The 16,550-nt window shown below is 41.2% G+C and overlaps 2 protein-coding genes across 2 annotated transcripts; one reads left to right on the top strand and one right to left on the bottom strand.

Moving 5' to 3' along the window:
- The first annotated feature begins 1,083 nt into the window (after nt 1-1,083).
- On the top strand, nt 1,084-8,833 carry nfkbiz (nuclear factor of kappa light polypeptide gene enhancer in B-cells inhibitor, zeta). The gene is made up of 11 exons (XM_032556460.1): nt 1,084-1,190; nt 1,652-1,784; nt 3,464-3,555; nt 3,778-4,109; nt 4,699-4,804; nt 4,886-5,032; nt 6,267-6,330; nt 6,405-6,574; nt 6,828-6,938; nt 7,040-7,207; nt 7,460-8,833. Exons 1-11 carry the CDS (start codon nt 1,125-1,127, stop codon nt 7,496-7,498), a joined length of 1,428 nt encoding a protein of 475 aa, XP_032412351.1. The 5' UTR covers nt 1,084-1,124; the 3' UTR covers nt 7,499-8,833.
- Nucleotides 8,834-8,893: 60 nt separating this feature from the next.
- LOC116715802 (protein jagunal homolog 1-B) lies at nt 8,894-10,712 on the bottom strand. The gene is made up of 4 exons (XM_032556461.1): nt 10,567-10,712; nt 9,715-9,810; nt 9,550-9,622; nt 8,894-9,479 (listed from the first exon to the last, which is right to left on the bottom strand). Exons 2-4 carry the CDS (start codon nt 9,801-9,803, stop codon nt 9,090-9,092), a joined length of 552 nt encoding a protein of 183 aa, XP_032412352.1. The 5' UTR covers nt 9,804-9,810; nt 10,567-10,712; the 3' UTR covers nt 8,894-9,089.
- Nucleotides 10,713-16,550: the final 5,838 nt, after the last annotated feature.

Below are 16,550 nucleotides of genomic sequence, written 5' to 3'. Positions count from 1 at the left end.
GAAAAGAAGAGCAAACATGCCGTTCAAATACGCCACATAATCTCCACACGCTCGTTGACTTATCCACATCTGCAGCCAGCAACGCTGTATTGAACATTCAAAAATGGGAAAGACAAGAAGACACCAGTTTAAATATGACGGGTGTGTTCATATTCATAAGCTACTTGACCAAACTTACACCTATCACAGTTGGTAGATACAGTAAAATGTCAACTGCTGTTCAAAATAGGAAAGACTTGAACGGATGCCACATCTTTGCTGATCTGTATATGGTAGACCCGTTAGAATACAGCTTCCTAAAAATGGCTAACATCCATTCTCTAAAATGCTTATAATTTTAATAGTTCAACCACCAAATCTACCTTATTTTGTTTTAATACAAACATTTAAAACAATCTTAGTCCTATCACTAACTGTGGGTGAAAATATCCGTAAAATAAATACCGATTCGATATTAGCATCGGATCGACACTAGTGTGGCAGAGGTTTTTATTTTAATTTTGTATTGTAGTTTCTCAACTCCGAAAAAGATTTTGTCTTCACTCTTTCAAATGTATATATTTTATTGCTCTTTATTTAGGGGAAAAAAAAAAATCCACACATTTGTGTTTCAGTTTATCATGTTAAGTATTTTTTTTTTTTTTAGACACAGGTACATTCGTCAGAAATCTGCCACTACGTTTTAACAAAATAATTTAAAGGAAAAAATATGATGGACTTGATAATATATCAAGCATAAATCATTAAAGATTTATATCAGCAACGCTGGCCTTGTACGGTATTTACTTGGCATCCGATTAATGACGAAATATGCAGTATCGAAAACCGGTAAACACAATATTTCTCAAAGTTTACCTATACCAAAAGTAAGGGAAATTAGGGAGGTAAAAGAGAAATCTGTACAAAATTGCAATGTTTATTTCTCTTAAAATTATATTTTCAACCGTTCAAAAAAAAAAAAAATAATCCAAACATCTTAAAAACCAGAGTTTGGTAGTTCAAGTCCAGGTGAGCTCCTCCTGCAGGTGGGAGGGGGGAAATCCCGGCTGCAGGCGGAGCGGCTGGCTGGGAGGAGGAGTTAATCCCAACAGCTCAATAAAACTTTTCACTTCTCACACTTTGTCATGTTTGAACCAGTTGGCTGTTTGTGCCGCGCACTGTTGACTCAGAGGGAGATTGGAGCCGTACAGGTAAGGTTCACCGCTCTGCCTTTTGCAAGCGAATACACAGCAAGGATTAAATTAGTTTAGAAACAATTTTGTTGAGAAAAACCCTTTAACCATAAAGTAATTTCATCTGTGTGCAAACAATTCAGCCTTTTTGCATATGAAATGATCTTGAGCTTCTCTTTTGACTATCAGGAAATACTTGGAACAGTTTTTTATTGGAGTTTCATTTAAGTTCATAAGTATTGCTTTGCCTTACGTAAATACACTTTTATGGATCTGCATTTACAGCACCGAGTTTACTTCACAAGATTCATCTTGCTTTAAATGCGTGACTGAGCTACTTGATCCTCCTGCCAACCAGGAAGTTGGCCCAGGTGTGTGTGTGTGGGTGTGTGTGTGCCAGGGGTTGTGTGACAGTTGTTCCTCTTTTTTTATCCTTAACATCCAGGCAGTTAACATTCAGGCTTGTTGTTGCCTTCCAGGTGTGGAACCAGTGGGAACCAAGAGGCTCTTCTTGTTCTGACGGCATCAATAAAACCGTCAGCATGTTGGATCACGGACGAAGTGATTTGATGGCAGGTCAGGTTCTGTCAGCCGCCTTCAAATTCACTGAAGGTGCGTTCTTAGAAGCTCAAACAGGAACTTCATGATAAAATAAGATGTACAATTAAGAGGCATATGGTTTTTTTTTAATGCCTTCTGTTATTACTTTTAAAGTTGATGTGAGTGTTTCAAATTAGAAGACCATAAAGTGCTGTTTCCCTGAGATAGATGACAAAATGAGGCCATGGGTGAAACTGCCGTTCAAGTAAGACAGATGAGGAATTATCTTTATAAGTTTCTTTCTGACAAGAAAAAAAAAGAAATCAAACAGCCATGTTAGCAATATTAGTCTAAACTGAATGTGTAAAACTACAAACAAGTCTGAACCGTTAGCTTATTTGGCTAAATCTTCAGCTAAGAATCTTCCAGAGCATCCCACTAAAGATTTTTATTTCATTTATTTTATTTTGTCATGCTTTTCCCTTCTCCACACTCTTACAGATTTAGATTTAAAGATAATACTCTATGCTTTATAAATGTTCCTCTAACAATCAAACATTTTCTTAATGATATTTATATTTTTGCAGGTAAATTGTTTTGCCTCATGCTTAAGGTGGTTTATGTGTTTTTTCTTTATACCAAATTCCCGAACTTGAACGTACTTGCATAGCAAATAGCATACTTGTATAGGTTTTTGCCTAATTCCCCCCAACAACAGAGGTGTCCAAAATACATTCATGGCCCCAGGGCTGATTTTGGCCCCCAGGCAGGGTTGGAAATTAGCACCCGCCACTGGCCAAATGCAGGTAAAAGTATGAAGTGGCGTGTAAATTGGAGCAACAAATTGGACAATTTGAACAGGAAAAAAAAAAAAAGAAGCTGCATTCAGTTTGAACTTCTGTCTAGGCCCAGGGCAGGAGTGGCTGACTGGACTACAGACTGTATATGGGACGGACCTAGGCTGTCATAATTTAACAAAAAAATATATCAAATATAATTTCGGCAGCCCATTGGTTGATTTCATTGACGGACATTGGGCTTATCCAATGAAATCCCTCAGTCCTCCTTGGCCCTCCCCTCCCCACCGAAGTTATAAATAGAGCCGTTTCAGCTAACCGTGATAATCATTCGAGACATAATGAGACCTAGTAAAACTAATTAATAGTCTCCACTATTAATTAGCAAACTCATTAATTAATAAAAAGAAGATTGGACCTTGGTTAAAGGCTGTATAATATGAGGAGAACCAAAGGCCAGTAACCTCTGCTTTACATGAGTAAAGTATTCCTGGTACCAACCGAAACAACGACGACAAATAGAAAGTCAAGTGAGTGACGTCTGTCAATGTGACAAATGGGAGCCTTTTAAAGGCAAAGCAAAACTTAGGACCTATAAACGGCTGTCATGTTGAATTATAACATAGTAGGAATCCTAATTCCTCGAGCTTCAGCCACTAAGAATGTAGAATAATAGTGATCCAAGTATAGAACCTTGGGGAACACAACCATAGAGTGGGTCAGAGGCAGAATTAGTAGAAAGGAAGCGTGCTGATAATTATGAATGGTTAAGAACTTGTTGTGTAATTTCATTTCTATATAGAAAACAAAAAGAGCAGATGTTTTGTTTCTGAAAAGAATCTCTATTTTTCTGATATTGTCTTATTCGACTTATGATGGAAAATGGTGTTAAACAAAAGGTTAAAATAAAATGAGAGCGTCTTCATTCTTGCAACCCTATTTATTATTTTCCAGGTGGCTTTATGTTTGACGCTAAACCACAAGCATCCCTGCAGCATCTGTATAGGAAGACCACCGTAAAGGAGCTGCTAATGATGAGACGCCAGGTGAGTTGCATGATGTCATTACATACTTTAGCTATAAGGAAACATTGAAGTTGCTAATGTATGAGGAAGAACAGCTGAAGGAACTAGGAACAGAGTACAATTTATCCAGATACGTTATGCAGATTGAAAGGGTGTGTTTCTGACTGCATACTTTCTATTTCCACAGGCTCGCATCGTTTTATGAGTTTATGACAACTTAGGTCTGGTTTTCTTTTCTTTCAGAAATGGAACTCGGAGCAGAAATGGAACTCGGAGCCTAAATTAAAGTCTCCCAAATACGAGCCTATCGCCGCGGACATGAGTCCCCAAACGGCGACCTCTCCGACGTCCCTCCACCTGAACTCCACCGCCTGCTTCTTCCCGGCTCTCCCGGAGAACGCCGTCATGGGGCTGCAGGAAGTGCCGCAGCCTGTGCAGCCTCCCGCTCGGGAACACGACGTCCCAGCCTCTGGAGGGAAGATGACGCTGTTTCACTGGCAGATACAACAAGAGGCCAAGAAGGCTGAAGGCCTGTCTCCAGAGCAGCTCTGCATGCAGGACTCGGACGGCGACACGTAAGTATAAATTAGCACCGAAACAAATTAATAATCCAATCTTTTGGTTTGTGCTTAAGATTATTGTAGAATGTGTTAAATATGCTGTTGTGGTTCAATTAAAGATTACACTTATGCTTGATGATTAGTTGTTGAATCAGGAAATGCTTTTTATAATAGCATTCTTCGGCTGCCATAATTCATATGGCAGCAGGAACAACAACATGGATCTAGTCCAAGTCCTTATCAACCTGTCACTTATAAGGGCACAGTGCTTTAAGCTTGTCTCCAGACACGCCTAAAACAAATCAAGCAAGAAAGAAAGACAGACAGACAGCATCAGTGGGCCTTGACGGCTACCTTGGGGAACGCCACACCTAACTTCCGTGTGGCTCAAATTTGACAGATTCTTTCATTGAAGCAGGCAAAATGGCGTTGCTGCCAAAAAAAACATCATAAACTGATGGATGTTTTCAGATGAAATCCAAGGTTGATTTAAGGAGGATTAGGTGAAGCGGAGAAGACACATTTTTGAGTCAGTCTACTATCAGAGATGAAAGTCTATCATCCCATGTCCTTTTGATAAACTCTCAACTTGTTTCCATTGTAGGTTTCTTCACATAGCGGTGGCTCAGGGCAGGCGAGCCCTCTCTTACGTACTCGCTGCGAAAATGGCTAGGTACGGCTCCCTGGACGTGAAGGAACACAACGGGCAGGTACGGCTGCCGTTCGCCACGTCATTCATTCACGTTCGCGTCAAAACGACGCAGGAGTAATGCTGCGCTTTCGGTGCTCAGACGGCCCTCCAGATCGCGGTGGCCACCAATCAACACCTGATCATTTCCGACCTTCTGAGTCACGGAGCACAGGTCAACATCAGGGACCTGTGGGGGCGCTCGCCTCTGCATGTGTGCGCCGAGAAAGGCCACTACCTCAGCCTCCAGGTAAAAACGGTTCTTCTTTAGTAATTCATTGAATAAACCGATAATTGCATTGCTTTTTTCTTTTAAAGAAACATAGACGTTTGGCTAATTCCACTTGTTAAAATGTACCAGACGTAAACGTGGAGATTTTGATAATCAGAAGGAATTTGCTCCACCTACATCTGCAATTTTGTTTCGGCCTGACTGGGACGGAGGGGAACCTTCGTGCGAAAGTGGAGCCCATGGCTGTGGGACCGAATAAATCAGGAAATAACAGCACAATAAACAGAGACCTGCTTGTTTTTTTGGCTGCTGTCTCATCATGCAAATCTGAGCCGTTTACCTCTGATGACACCTGAACGCTGCATGAGCTATTGCCATGACAGCAGGGCTGGGAGAATATGTAAAAATAACTGTTTTGGTGGATGTCTCTTCATGAAACATTATTTTTTTTCCCCCTCAACCTAAATGACAAAAAGCTTTATTAGTACTGTAAATTGGACAAAAGAAAACCTTAGCTGAAGGTTTTACAGTGTACACATAGTTAGATAAACATTCAGTTCAGGTGGTGACACGATATTGCAGGTCAAAGTTCATGTAAACTGGCGTAGCAGTCCAAGTTAATGAACTCTGGATTGAAACGCATTTTTAGGAACTTTAACACTGAACATTCAGTCTTATATTGAATTCAGCAGGGAAAAAAAATATCGGTTGAACAAATGCAAATCCCCAAACTAATTATTTAATCCGTTTAAAAAGAAGAGAAATGACCAATTATCAAAATCAACAAAAAATGACTCACAACTTCAACAGACAGAAATGGGCCTCTGTCCCTTTGTATTTGTATCCCAAAGTAATCAGCCAACGATTATAATTAAAACTGTAAATATTAATGAAGAGTGAGAGGGATTCATCTTTTATTTTCCTGGAGTTCAATCAGATTTCCAGATGAGGGGCTGGAACACGTTTGGGACACTTCCGTCCGCAGATGACTGGGCTATGACCTACATTAGGTCATCTGCCGTCAGATCTGCTTGTGCAACACCTGACTTAGATCTGCATGCAACTGCTGACAAGCCGCTTACGAGGAAACCCTCGGCTTGAGTGGAAAATGCAAAACCGTCCACAGCAGCTCTGTGACGTCGAGACGAACTCTTGGTTAATTTCTAACTGAACTCTGTGAATAAACGACCTTTGAGTGCTGATATGGGGAAAAGAAAAAAAAAAAAAATCCTAATAAACTTCCTGTCCACAGAGCATCTGTAAAACCCTGGCAGGGCGCGGCCCACCGGTCGATGTTGAAATGTTTAACTATGACGGTAAGAATATTAATCTACTGCATCTTTTCTTTTGAGGTTTTCAGAAATATGACTCAATCTGTCGTGTCTTGAAGGGTTAACTCCGCTCCACGCCGCAGTTTTGTCTCACAACGCCGTCGTCAAGGAAGTGAGGCACCTGGAAAACCCTTGTCCGTTCATGATCTCAGAGCTGGCGCACAGGAGGCGCAGGTATGTGGAGTGCGTCAGGACGTTAATGCACATGGGCGCCTCCTACGGGACAAAAGTAAGTATTGCAGATGTTGGCTGTTTTTTTTTTTTTTTTTTGGTCAGGCCTAAATTTTAATGTCTAAAGATAACCTGGAGGTAACGACTGCTGATGAGTCATGAGAAATCTGTTGACTCTTCTTTGTGTTGTGTACTTGTTTTGAAATTGAAGGGCTCTGAGCTGCTTAAAGCAAATCTTCGCTGGGACTTTGACTTGCAACCCATTTATTCTTTCTTTTAAGTGATTCAATCTACTTTCTTTATGCCTGAAGGATCTGAAAAGTGGGAGGACTTGCCTTCACATGGCCGCCGAGGAGGCAAATATTGAGCTGCTTCACCTTTTTCTTGAACAGCCAATGTCTCTTGCTGCTGTAAATGTAAAGGTGAGCATCAAACGAAGGAATATAAAGTTCTATTAATGCCACTCATGAAACGATGTACTTTCTTCACGTTCCCTGGTGAAAAATGTTCTTCTCTGTGTCAGACGTTCAGCGGAAACACGGCCCTGCACATCGTCAGCTCTCTGCAAAACTACAGAAATCAGGCGGAGGCCGTGAAGCTGCTGATGAGGAAGGGCGCCGATCCCGGGATGAGGAATTTGGAGAACGAGCTGCCGTGTCAGCTGGTGCCCGAAGGATCCGTTGGTGAAAAGGTAAAACGCTTGAAAGGAAGCCCAAATCTTTCACTTTTCAGTGACACAACACAAACACTATCACAATCAAAGAAAAGGCTATTCCGTCTTATTATTTTTGTAGAAATATCTTGTGTGTGCTAAGGACAGATCAAAAAAGAACCCTTTCAGTGATAAATGTGTGGCTTTATCTTCGTAAATGATCCTGTAATTGTCCTGTCCTCTTCATGACTGAGACAGTAACTCGCCCGTTTGTTCTCTCGTGTTTTGCAGGTCCGGCAGATCCTGAAAGGGAAGTACGGTCAGGTTTAAGTAAAACTCCAGAATACTGTCAGTCAGACAGTCCGCTTTATCATATTGGAAATTTGCCCAGAAAAGGCAGATGATTGTTGTTTCAGTGAAACACTCCCACGCGTTCGTTACAATGTAATGTGTAGATATTTTTTGTTGGGGTCTGTACTATGAAGCGGGTTAGCTAAAGTTCATTTATGGGTGTCCAAGCGTTGGCTCCAATTACGGCGGTGAAACTTCTGCTGGAGATCGAAACCAGGATCCCTTTGTCATATTTAGCTCTTAGCAATAGTTACACATTTTATTAGATTGAATTCTTTGCTCTAGAGCCCAAACTTTAATCTTTTATTTTTATTAGAGGTGCACCAATTTATCGGTGACGATTTCCTTAATTTTGGGACATTGGTGATCGGCCGATTTTTACATATGAAGCTGATCTTATATACAGATCTTATCCAGCTTGGCAAAGGTCTAAGAATCGACAAATACAGGACAAACAGTGGGTGGGGAAATTAATAAATAGTATCCCCTACACGTTGCTTTTTGCCCCAAAGCCATTTCATACCTACAGCAGATCCTGCTCCAGTTTTTTTTTTTTTATTTTGGATTAAAATTTGTTAGATTATGATCTAATTGTTAATCCCACTTTGTAGAACAGACCCTTTTTTTTTTTTTTTTTTTAACACTTTGACTGTTTGGATTTTGCAGAGAACTAAAGCTAAGCTAATAAGCATTTATAAAGTTGTAATAAGTAGTAGCAGAATAAATGTCAAAAATAAGGGAATAGTCATATTAGAAGAATTAAGCAACTTTGAGAACTCTTCCATGAAAAATAAAAAGAAATTAGTGTTGAGCTACTGAAGTTATTCTTTTGAATTGGTTTTACAAATAAGGAGCTACTTAATATTTTAACAAATCAACACCAAATGGATCAATTGTTCCCCTTTCAGAGAAAGAACTAGACTTGTCAAGCTGGTCCAGTCAGATCTTGATGACTCTAATGAAGCTTTTTTCTTAAAGACTTTTTTCCTCACTATTTGACTTTATTCTCATAATTTAAAATAGAAAAATAAATCTTAGTTTGGCCCTAATGCATAGGATTAGTATAGGATTTTGGTGGTGGGGAGTTCAATGTGATTTATTGTTTATAGGCTTGTGATGTTGGTGGAGGTGTCATTTTAATATAAACTTTAGAATATTACCTGTACTTAACGTTTATGGTTTTTCGTCAAATTTGAATCAAGTCACTGGATGTGGGAAATATGTTGGTTTTTATTTTGCATTGAATAAGTACTGATTTTCTATGGCTGCAAGGTGATGTAAAATGCAAATAAATTTTTTTTTAAAACTGTTAAACCTTTTTTTCCCCCCTGTGTTTCCATCCAGTTTTACCCAAAATAACAAGGCTCAACCAAAAACACTTGTTCTCAGTCTTTTAACATTGAAATGACGTACAAACTCATTCAGGGAGGGGAGAGCAGTAATCACAAACTGTCCCGATGATTTTTTTTTTTTTTATAAGCATAATTAAATCATCACTGTCAAAAAATAAATATAGAAAATGATGCCGAACAAGAGCATCTCAAAGTGTCCTCAGCCAGCAGAGCTGAAGTCATTTCTTCTTCTTGTCCTGTGTGGCGGTGAACCACTGGTCCAGCAGCTGCTTGCTGTAGTAGATCTGCCAGGCGTGCACCTGCACGGCAATGACGATGACGAGGTACATCACGGACACGGCCGAGAAGCCGAAGATGAAGCGGTACGCCTTGCCGTGCCGGTACAGCTGCTGAGCCACGGGGAACATCTCCATGCCGCCGTAGATGAGCGGCGCCACGCAGAAGAGCCCGGCGCTGATCATGGAGACCACCAGGTAGCTGATGTTGTTGCGCGGCAACGCCAGGAAGCTGAAGACGGTGGGGACTATGCTCAGAAGGTAGGGGTACTCCCACTGATACGGAGAGGCGACTACCTTGTGAGACACCAGACTCAGCTGGCTTACAGTCACCTGGACACATCAGAACACAGTGAGACTCCGCCTGCTGGGAAATAAGGCATCCTCTAATGTTTGCTCTCACCTGAGCAGCCATCAGCACCCAGATCAGCACATGGACAATGTTCAGTTTACGGATTTCAGACTTCAAGGCAACACTGAATCGAAAAAAGAAAAAATACATGGCTTGGAACAAACCAAGTTAACCGTATAATAAATGAGATGGGGGAGTTGAAGAGACTGCCCTGACCTCATCTGGTAGTGGGAAGCAACTCGCTCCCTGTGCTGGAAGTCGCTGCCATCGGTACCTGACGCCCGGGGACCCGCTCGAGAAGCCATGGTGGATCTGCAGGTAAAACAGGAAGTTAACGCCCAACTAAACAAACCTGTGAGCTCCTGCCTTGAGCAATTTCTGGTTTGAACAAAATGAGATTTATTCAAATAAACTCGCCTGCAAAAAGTGGACTAAATCTGTGGAAGTCAAAACAAATTAAAACGAAGCTTCCAGCAGCAAAGTGAGCCTGTATTTAATAAGAGTTTTTTTTTTTAGGCAAAAAGTAGCCCGTATGATTTGGAAAAATTAAATAAATCAAGTAAAAATAGGACACATCATTCACAACATATGGATTTGTCCTATTATTTCTGAGCAATGAGGAGAAAATACACTTAAGAAACCACTTCGCATAATATTTTCCAATTCTCACTTCAAATGTGTCGCAAACCCAGGCGTTTAACCTTTTGCTATTTTAATTTACGTAGATAGCTGCAAGCTACGGCAGCGTTAGCCGAGCAGCTGTTTCATTCACTTTTCGGTGTTAGCATGCTAAGTTACCATGTGTATCTCTTCGACTTTGTTCCTGAAATATTAAGTTTAACATCCTCAAAAATGTTTAAAAAAAAAAGAAGCGCTTCATTCCAACTTTTCTCATCGACATTATTGTAACGCCAGTTCGAATTAAAGCGTCAGTGAAAGGAACGACAGTCTTGAAGCTACCGAAACTTTAGCTAGGCGTTAGCCACTACCGGTCAAACACCTGCCACGTTTTAGCGCATATGTATGTCTACGCATGTATATTCAAAGTCTATAATTACTGGCTCTTACCTTGTTGTGCCTTGGTGTTTATATAAAGCATATATGAGTTTCAGACTTAACAGTTAAGGTGCAGCTAACTGACCGCAAGGTTGCATGGGATGTATGTACCCTTGCGTAGGGTGCTAAGTGCGCACCCTACGCCCTACTGTGAAAAGTGTGGATTCAGTCAAGTGCACATAAAGGTTCGAGTGCGCAGGTTTACAAGCAGCAAAAACGTGAGAATTGGGACAGTACGTGCCTGTGTCGTCACTTCGACGTCCAAAACGACTGGTCACTATTTTTGGCGTTTGTGCTGCTAAAAAAGTACAACTAGAACAGAACAAATTATTTTAAATGTACAGTAAAGGTTGTTTTTTTTTGTTGCTTTCCTCGCCGTCACTGTTGGAGAAATGTGGCTGTTCAAAGGTGTTTTGTTGAATACAGTAAATTATATGTAACACGTGGGATTCTTTCAACTTTTGAAAACGGATTTTATTCTATTTTTTTGCGACAGACAGCTCAATGAACTTTGCCATATTTCCAAGATGGCAAAAAAAAAAAAATACACATTAAAATGTGCAAATAATCAATTTAACAGTCTGCCATTTGACTAATTAGAGACAGATTTTTTTTACTCATAAAACCATTTCTTTTATGCAGCTAAAAGTTAATTTGGTATAAAGTGGAGCTCTCTCTCTCTCTCTCTCTCTCTCTATATATATATATATATAGGTAAATAATGACACTTTTAATGCAAAGTTGCTTTAAAAGTCCATTAAAAGCAACACATCAGATAATTCCTGGCATATATAAAAATTTGAAGCTCATGTTTATCCTACTTCTGTTTACATTGTCATCCATTTCCCTACATGTAACTATGTCTGAACTTCCAGAGAGCCTTTTTCTTTTGAGCCTTATTACCCATTACCATCTTATGTTTTGGCTTTGGCTTGTTTCTTGTAGCTGTCTCAATCCAAATAAACTTATTGCTTACAATCTGATATAACTGCGTTTTAAATGTTTTACTCCTACAAATTGTCTAGGTGATTTTTGGTTTGACATATAAAACCTTCAAAATGGAGGTGAAAGAGTTGTTAAAAATAAAAACAGTTTTGAAAAGACAAAAATATCTAACAAAAAAAAAAAAAAAAGAGCGCAAATCTAGCCTTTGTTTTTTTTTTTATAGCAACGTTTCAGACATGGATGTTCATTTGCAGTAAAACGTCTCACTTGTTTTAAAATGTGTTGCTGTAATAAAAACACTAAGTGATCCAATAACATATCTTGAAGAATCTGTGAGGAGTTTGATAATTCATATTATCAAATGCCTGGCCTACTATCCAAATCAATTTAGTTATAATGCAGAAGTGCTAGTCAAAAAAATTATAGACAGATCATCTGAAAGGAAATGCAGGGCAGGATGAATGAGCAGTGTTGTATAAAGTACTGAAATCTCAGAGTCAAGTAAAAGTATAAGTACCTCTCCAAAATATGACTTTGGTAAAAGTCCAAGTCACTGACTGAAATGTTACTTGAGTTAAAGTCTTAAAGTATCTGAAACTTCTTGTACTTAAGTATGGAAATTACTGTAAAAATGCATGTACTCAAGTAATGTAATGAAAAGTACAAGTAAAAAGTAAAACAAAGCAAATGCAGCTTGAATGACATTTTTTATATTTTTGGTAAACTTGTCAAATACATTTAAAATAATGTACACAACCAAGTGCAGGCAAAATTAAACCTGCTAATAGATATACCTGCAGGCATCATTTAGTTAAGAAAATTAGGAGCTTTACCTATAGCACAAGGTTAACTTAACCTGCTTTACAACTGAACCAGCTTCTTAGTAAACCCTCCAGGACAGAAAATACAAAGTTTTTGTAAGCCTCAAGTTTTCCCTTCAAGTAAGGTCAGTGCTGAAAATGAGAAAAATAAATAGTACAGAAAATGCGGCCAACATGAAGAAAAAGAGCTGTTACGATTACTCTACTTCACAAATCAGTGAATCAGTCAATGCTACAGTCAGTAGGTGGTGCACACAACTGGTCATTATGCAAAAGAAAAAAGAATTGGGAGGGAAATGCAGCTTATTGGCATCTCTGTAAACCTGGTTTTGAACTTGCATGCCTTTCCTATATTCGTTAAATTTAGTCTAAATTGCTATCGCTATGGCTTCTGTCCCCCTTGAACAGAGGAGTCTAGGTAACCTGCTACAGTCAACATTAGGCCTAAGCTAAATACACCACGTATGGAACTGAAACAATGCCAAACAAAGTTCATTTATGGTCAAGATTTCACAATACAGTAGTGCCTAGTGACCAAGCTATAGTTACTGAAACAGGAGGATTATAACCATTTCATAAGACGTTACCTCGATGGTAGGGTGACCAGACGTCCTCTTTTTCCCGGACATGTCCTACTTTTCAGACCTAAAAATCGTCCGGGATTTTGGTCAACTGCCTCAAAACACATTACATAGCTTACAGTGCATTGTGATTACATTGCCACTCCGTTCCACTACTCCATTCCAGGTTTCTTTGTATGGCAAATTAATCACGCCCTTCTCCCCAAATCCAATCATGTTGCATTATGTGTGCGAGTGTGTGTAGGAAAAGTAAAGATAACACCCCCCCTATCCTCCCCCTCTCATCAAAGCCTAAATTGAGGTATTCAGCTGGATAATGTTCAGGTTGGCACCTTAACACTTGCTTGTCAACCTCTCTGGATGTCCACTCAAGGCGTCACAACACCAAATTATTATTTTCTTTGCAGTTGTGAAACGTTTAAAACTTCCCATATTATTTCATTCCTCATAAATCATTTGCTTACTTAAACAAGCCACTCTAAAGAGAAAACTGTTCTCTGAATTTAGAAAACTAAAACTACATCAAAATCTTGCCTTATGCGATGATCATGACTTCTCTACTGTCAGACAGACCACAAAACAATCCTCACTCCCTCCTTGCATGAACTTCCTCTCACCTTTTCTTTCCAGCTTTTAGATAATTCATTATTTTTCATTTTGTTTACTAAATCCTTTATTTATTTATCTATACTCTGTATCTTCAAAATCTTCTTTTTATTTTCTTTCTGTATTTGGTTGCTTAAGAGGAAAGGAGATGGGGCTTTTTCTGTTGTTGCTCCTCTTCTATGGAACAATCTACTTTTCCAAATTAGATCTGCCCACAGCCTGGATCATTTTAAATCGCTTCTTAAAACTCATTTTTATTCCTTGGCATTTAATTGAACTAGTGTTTTGATACTCTGTTTTTATTCATTTGTGTTATTGTCATTCTTGTGCAGCACTTTGGTGCAGTTTTATGCCTGTTTTAAAAGTGCTATATAAATAAATTTGACATTGCTTTTTTCTTATAACTCCTACCTGAGCTCCTCCCTGCTCTGCTGCCTGATCTGCTTCACTCTTCTTGCTCTCCTGTTTTATCCTAACTTTTCTGATTTCCTTCTTCTCTCTTTTTAGCTCCTCCATCCACTTTTCTAACTCGCCCATTCCTTCACTACTCATATTTTTTTTGATTTGATTTTTGTTTTCTGTCATACTTCATCCTATAACTCAGTCAGTTCTTTTGAGTGTTTAATTGGCCCTGAAAGTTATATTTTTCTATCAATTAGTTTAAATTCTTTACTGAGTTAGGGTTTTGTCTTTCCATAAACTTCCAGTCCTTACACTGGAGTTTATCTTTCGGTGTTAATTTGCTATTCCCTTTTCCCATTTTGAGCAAATTAGTCAATTTCGTTCCAGTCTTAAAAACACATAGGGTGGACTCTAAAAGACTGGATAAATTCTTAGCAGGACGGTGATCAATCCCCTGTTGTGGTAATTCCCTCTTCAACCTTTTCAGGTGGGAAATTCTTGCCTACATGCATCCACCAGAGGTTCACCGTTTGCACTCCTGCCGTTTGGTATGAGGACAAATACCTAGTGGTATTTAAATTCCTCCAAGTATTCTCACACTCACACACACACTTGGTATTACGGGTTTTTCAGTTTACGCGGACTCCGCCGTCCTTCTGTTTCCTATCAGTGCCTAGGATTCATGGGGTTTTACACCCCAAAGACCCTCAATCGTTCGCTCACTTTTTAATTTAAACGCTACTCACTTGTCCCCCCTTCACGGACGTCCCGTCAGCCGTTGGTTTCCAGCAGGCGGGTCGGAGACACAGTCCTGGAAAAGATGTGAGACTCCTAGGGGCCTGCCGTGGCCACGGTCTTCTGATGTCCGTCTCTCCCGCTGGAAACCGCAGGCGTATCGGACTCCGGCTTCGAAGGAGCAATTTATCCATCCATCCATCTTCTTCCGCTTATCCAGGGTCGGGTCGCGGGGGTAGCAGCTTCAGAAGGGAGGCCCAGACTTCCCTCTCCCCGGCCACTTCTTCCAGCTCTTCCGGGGGAATCCCGAGGCGTTCCCAGGCCAGCTGAGAGACATAGTCCCTCCAGCGTGTCCTGGGTCTTCTCCGGGGCCTCCTCCCGGTGGGACGTGCCCGGAGCACCTCACCAGGGAGGCGTCCAGGAGGCATCCTGACCAGATGCCGGAGCCTCAACTGGCTCCTCTGGATGTGAAGGAGCAGCGGCTCTACTCTGAGTCCCTCCCGGATGACTGAGCTTCTCACCCTGTCTCTAAGGGAGAGCCCAGACACCCTACGGAGAAAACCCATTTCGGCCGCTTGTATCCGCGATCTCGTTCTTTCGGTCACGACCCAAAGCTCATGACCATAGATGAGGGTGGGAACGTAGATCGACCGGTAAATCGAGAGCTTCGCTTTTTGGCTCAGCTCTCTCTTCACCACGACGGACCGGTACAGCGCCCGCTTGACTGCAGACGCTGCGCCAATCCGCCTGTCGATCTCCCGCTCCCTTCTTCCCCCATTCGTGAACAAGATCCCGAGATACTTGAACTCCTCCACTTGGGGCAGGACAAACCCCCTGACCCGGAGAAGGCACTCTACCCTTTTCCGGCTCAAAAAAATGGCCTCGGATTTGGAGGCACTGATCCTCATCCCGGCCGCTTCACACTCGGCTGCGAACCGCTCCAGCGAGAGCTGCAGATCACGGCCTGATGAAGCCAAAAGGATCACATCGTCCGCAAAAAGCAGAGATGAGATCCTAAGGCCACCAAATCGGATCCCCTCAACACCTTGGCTGCGCCTAGAAATTCTGTCCATGAAAGTGATGAACAGAATCGGTGACAAAGCTCAGCCCTGGCGGAGTCCAACTCTCACCGGAAACGAGCCCGACTTACTGCCGGCAATGCGGACCAGACTCTGACACCGGTCATACAGGGACCTGACAGCCCGTATCAAAGGGCCCGGTACCCCATACTCCCGGGAACCCCCCACAGGGCTCCCCGAGGGACACGGTCGAACGCCTTCTCCAAGTCCACAAAACACATGTAGACTAGTTGGGCGAACTCCCGTGCACCCTCCAGGACCCTGCAGGGTGTAGAGCTGGTCCAGTGTTCCACGACCAGGACGAAAACCACACTGCTCTTCCTGAATCCGAGGTTCGACTGTCCGACGGATAGTTTCCAGCAGGCGGGTCGGAGACACAGTCCTGGAAAGGATCTGTGAGACTCCTAGGAGCCTGCGGTGGTCACGGTCTTCTGATGTCCGTTCCTCCCTCTGGAAGCCGCAGATTTCTGCCTCTGCTCTCAAGCTTCATCTGAATCTAGCCCTGCTTTTGTGGTCGCTATTTAATCTTATTTCGAAATTAAAATATCCAGGGTGGCACCCAATACCTCAAAGTCCCTGATTGGTACATTTTGATGAACGTTCTCCCAATTATCTGAAATAAATTTGATTTCTCTTCTTTACTTTCTTCATCCGGGGTCTGAATCTCTGTTTTGTCCATCTTTTCTTCGTCAGCCTTTAAATTTTCTTCCCTGGCTTTAAGTTTGTCCATCTTCAATTTAAGTCCAGCAATTTCTTGAGTGAGCTCTTCGTTCACCTTGCCAATCCAGTACAACTGTTGCGATTTCTCCTTCATTGAATTGTTAAAG

Source organism: Xiphophorus hellerii, chromosome 24, assembly GCF_003331165.1.
Source record: "Xiphophorus hellerii strain 12219 chromosome 24, Xiphophorus_hellerii-4.1, whole genome shotgun sequence".
NCBI classification, from domain to species: Eukaryota; Metazoa; Chordata; class Actinopteri; order Cyprinodontiformes; family Poeciliidae; genus Xiphophorus; species Xiphophorus hellerii.
The sequence above is the reverse complement of the archived record's forward strand: the minus strand, read 5'-3'. Positions and strand labels throughout refer to the sequence as shown.

Excerpts from the sequence above, each read along its gene's own strand:
- LOC116715802 (XM_032556461.1), bottom strand. The coding sequence starts at position 9,803 with ATGGCTTCTCGAGCGGGTCCCCGGGCGTCAGGTACCGATGGCAGCGAC. Across the intron at positions 9,623-9,714 it reads GCTTCCCACTACCAGATGAG|TGTTGCCTTGAAGTCTGAAA; the intron begins GTCAGGGCAGTC and ends TTTTCGATTCAG. Across the intron at positions 9,480-9,549 it reads GGGTGCTGATGGCTGCTCAG|GTGACTGTAAGCCAGCTGAG; the intron begins GTGAGAGCAAAC and ends TGATGTGTCCAG.
- nfkbiz (XM_032556460.1), top strand. The coding sequence starts at position 1,125 with ATGTTTGAACCAGTTGGCTGTTTGTGCCGCGCACTGTTGACTCAGAGG. Across the intron at positions 5,033-6,266 it reads GCCACTACCTCAGCCTCCAG|AGCATCTGTAAAACCCTGGC; the intron begins GTAAAAACGGTT and ends TCCTGTCCACAG. Across the intron at positions 6,575-6,827 it reads GCGCCTCCTACGGGACAAAA|GATCTGAAAAGTGGGAGGAC; the intron begins GTAAGTATTGCA and ends TTATGCCTGAAG.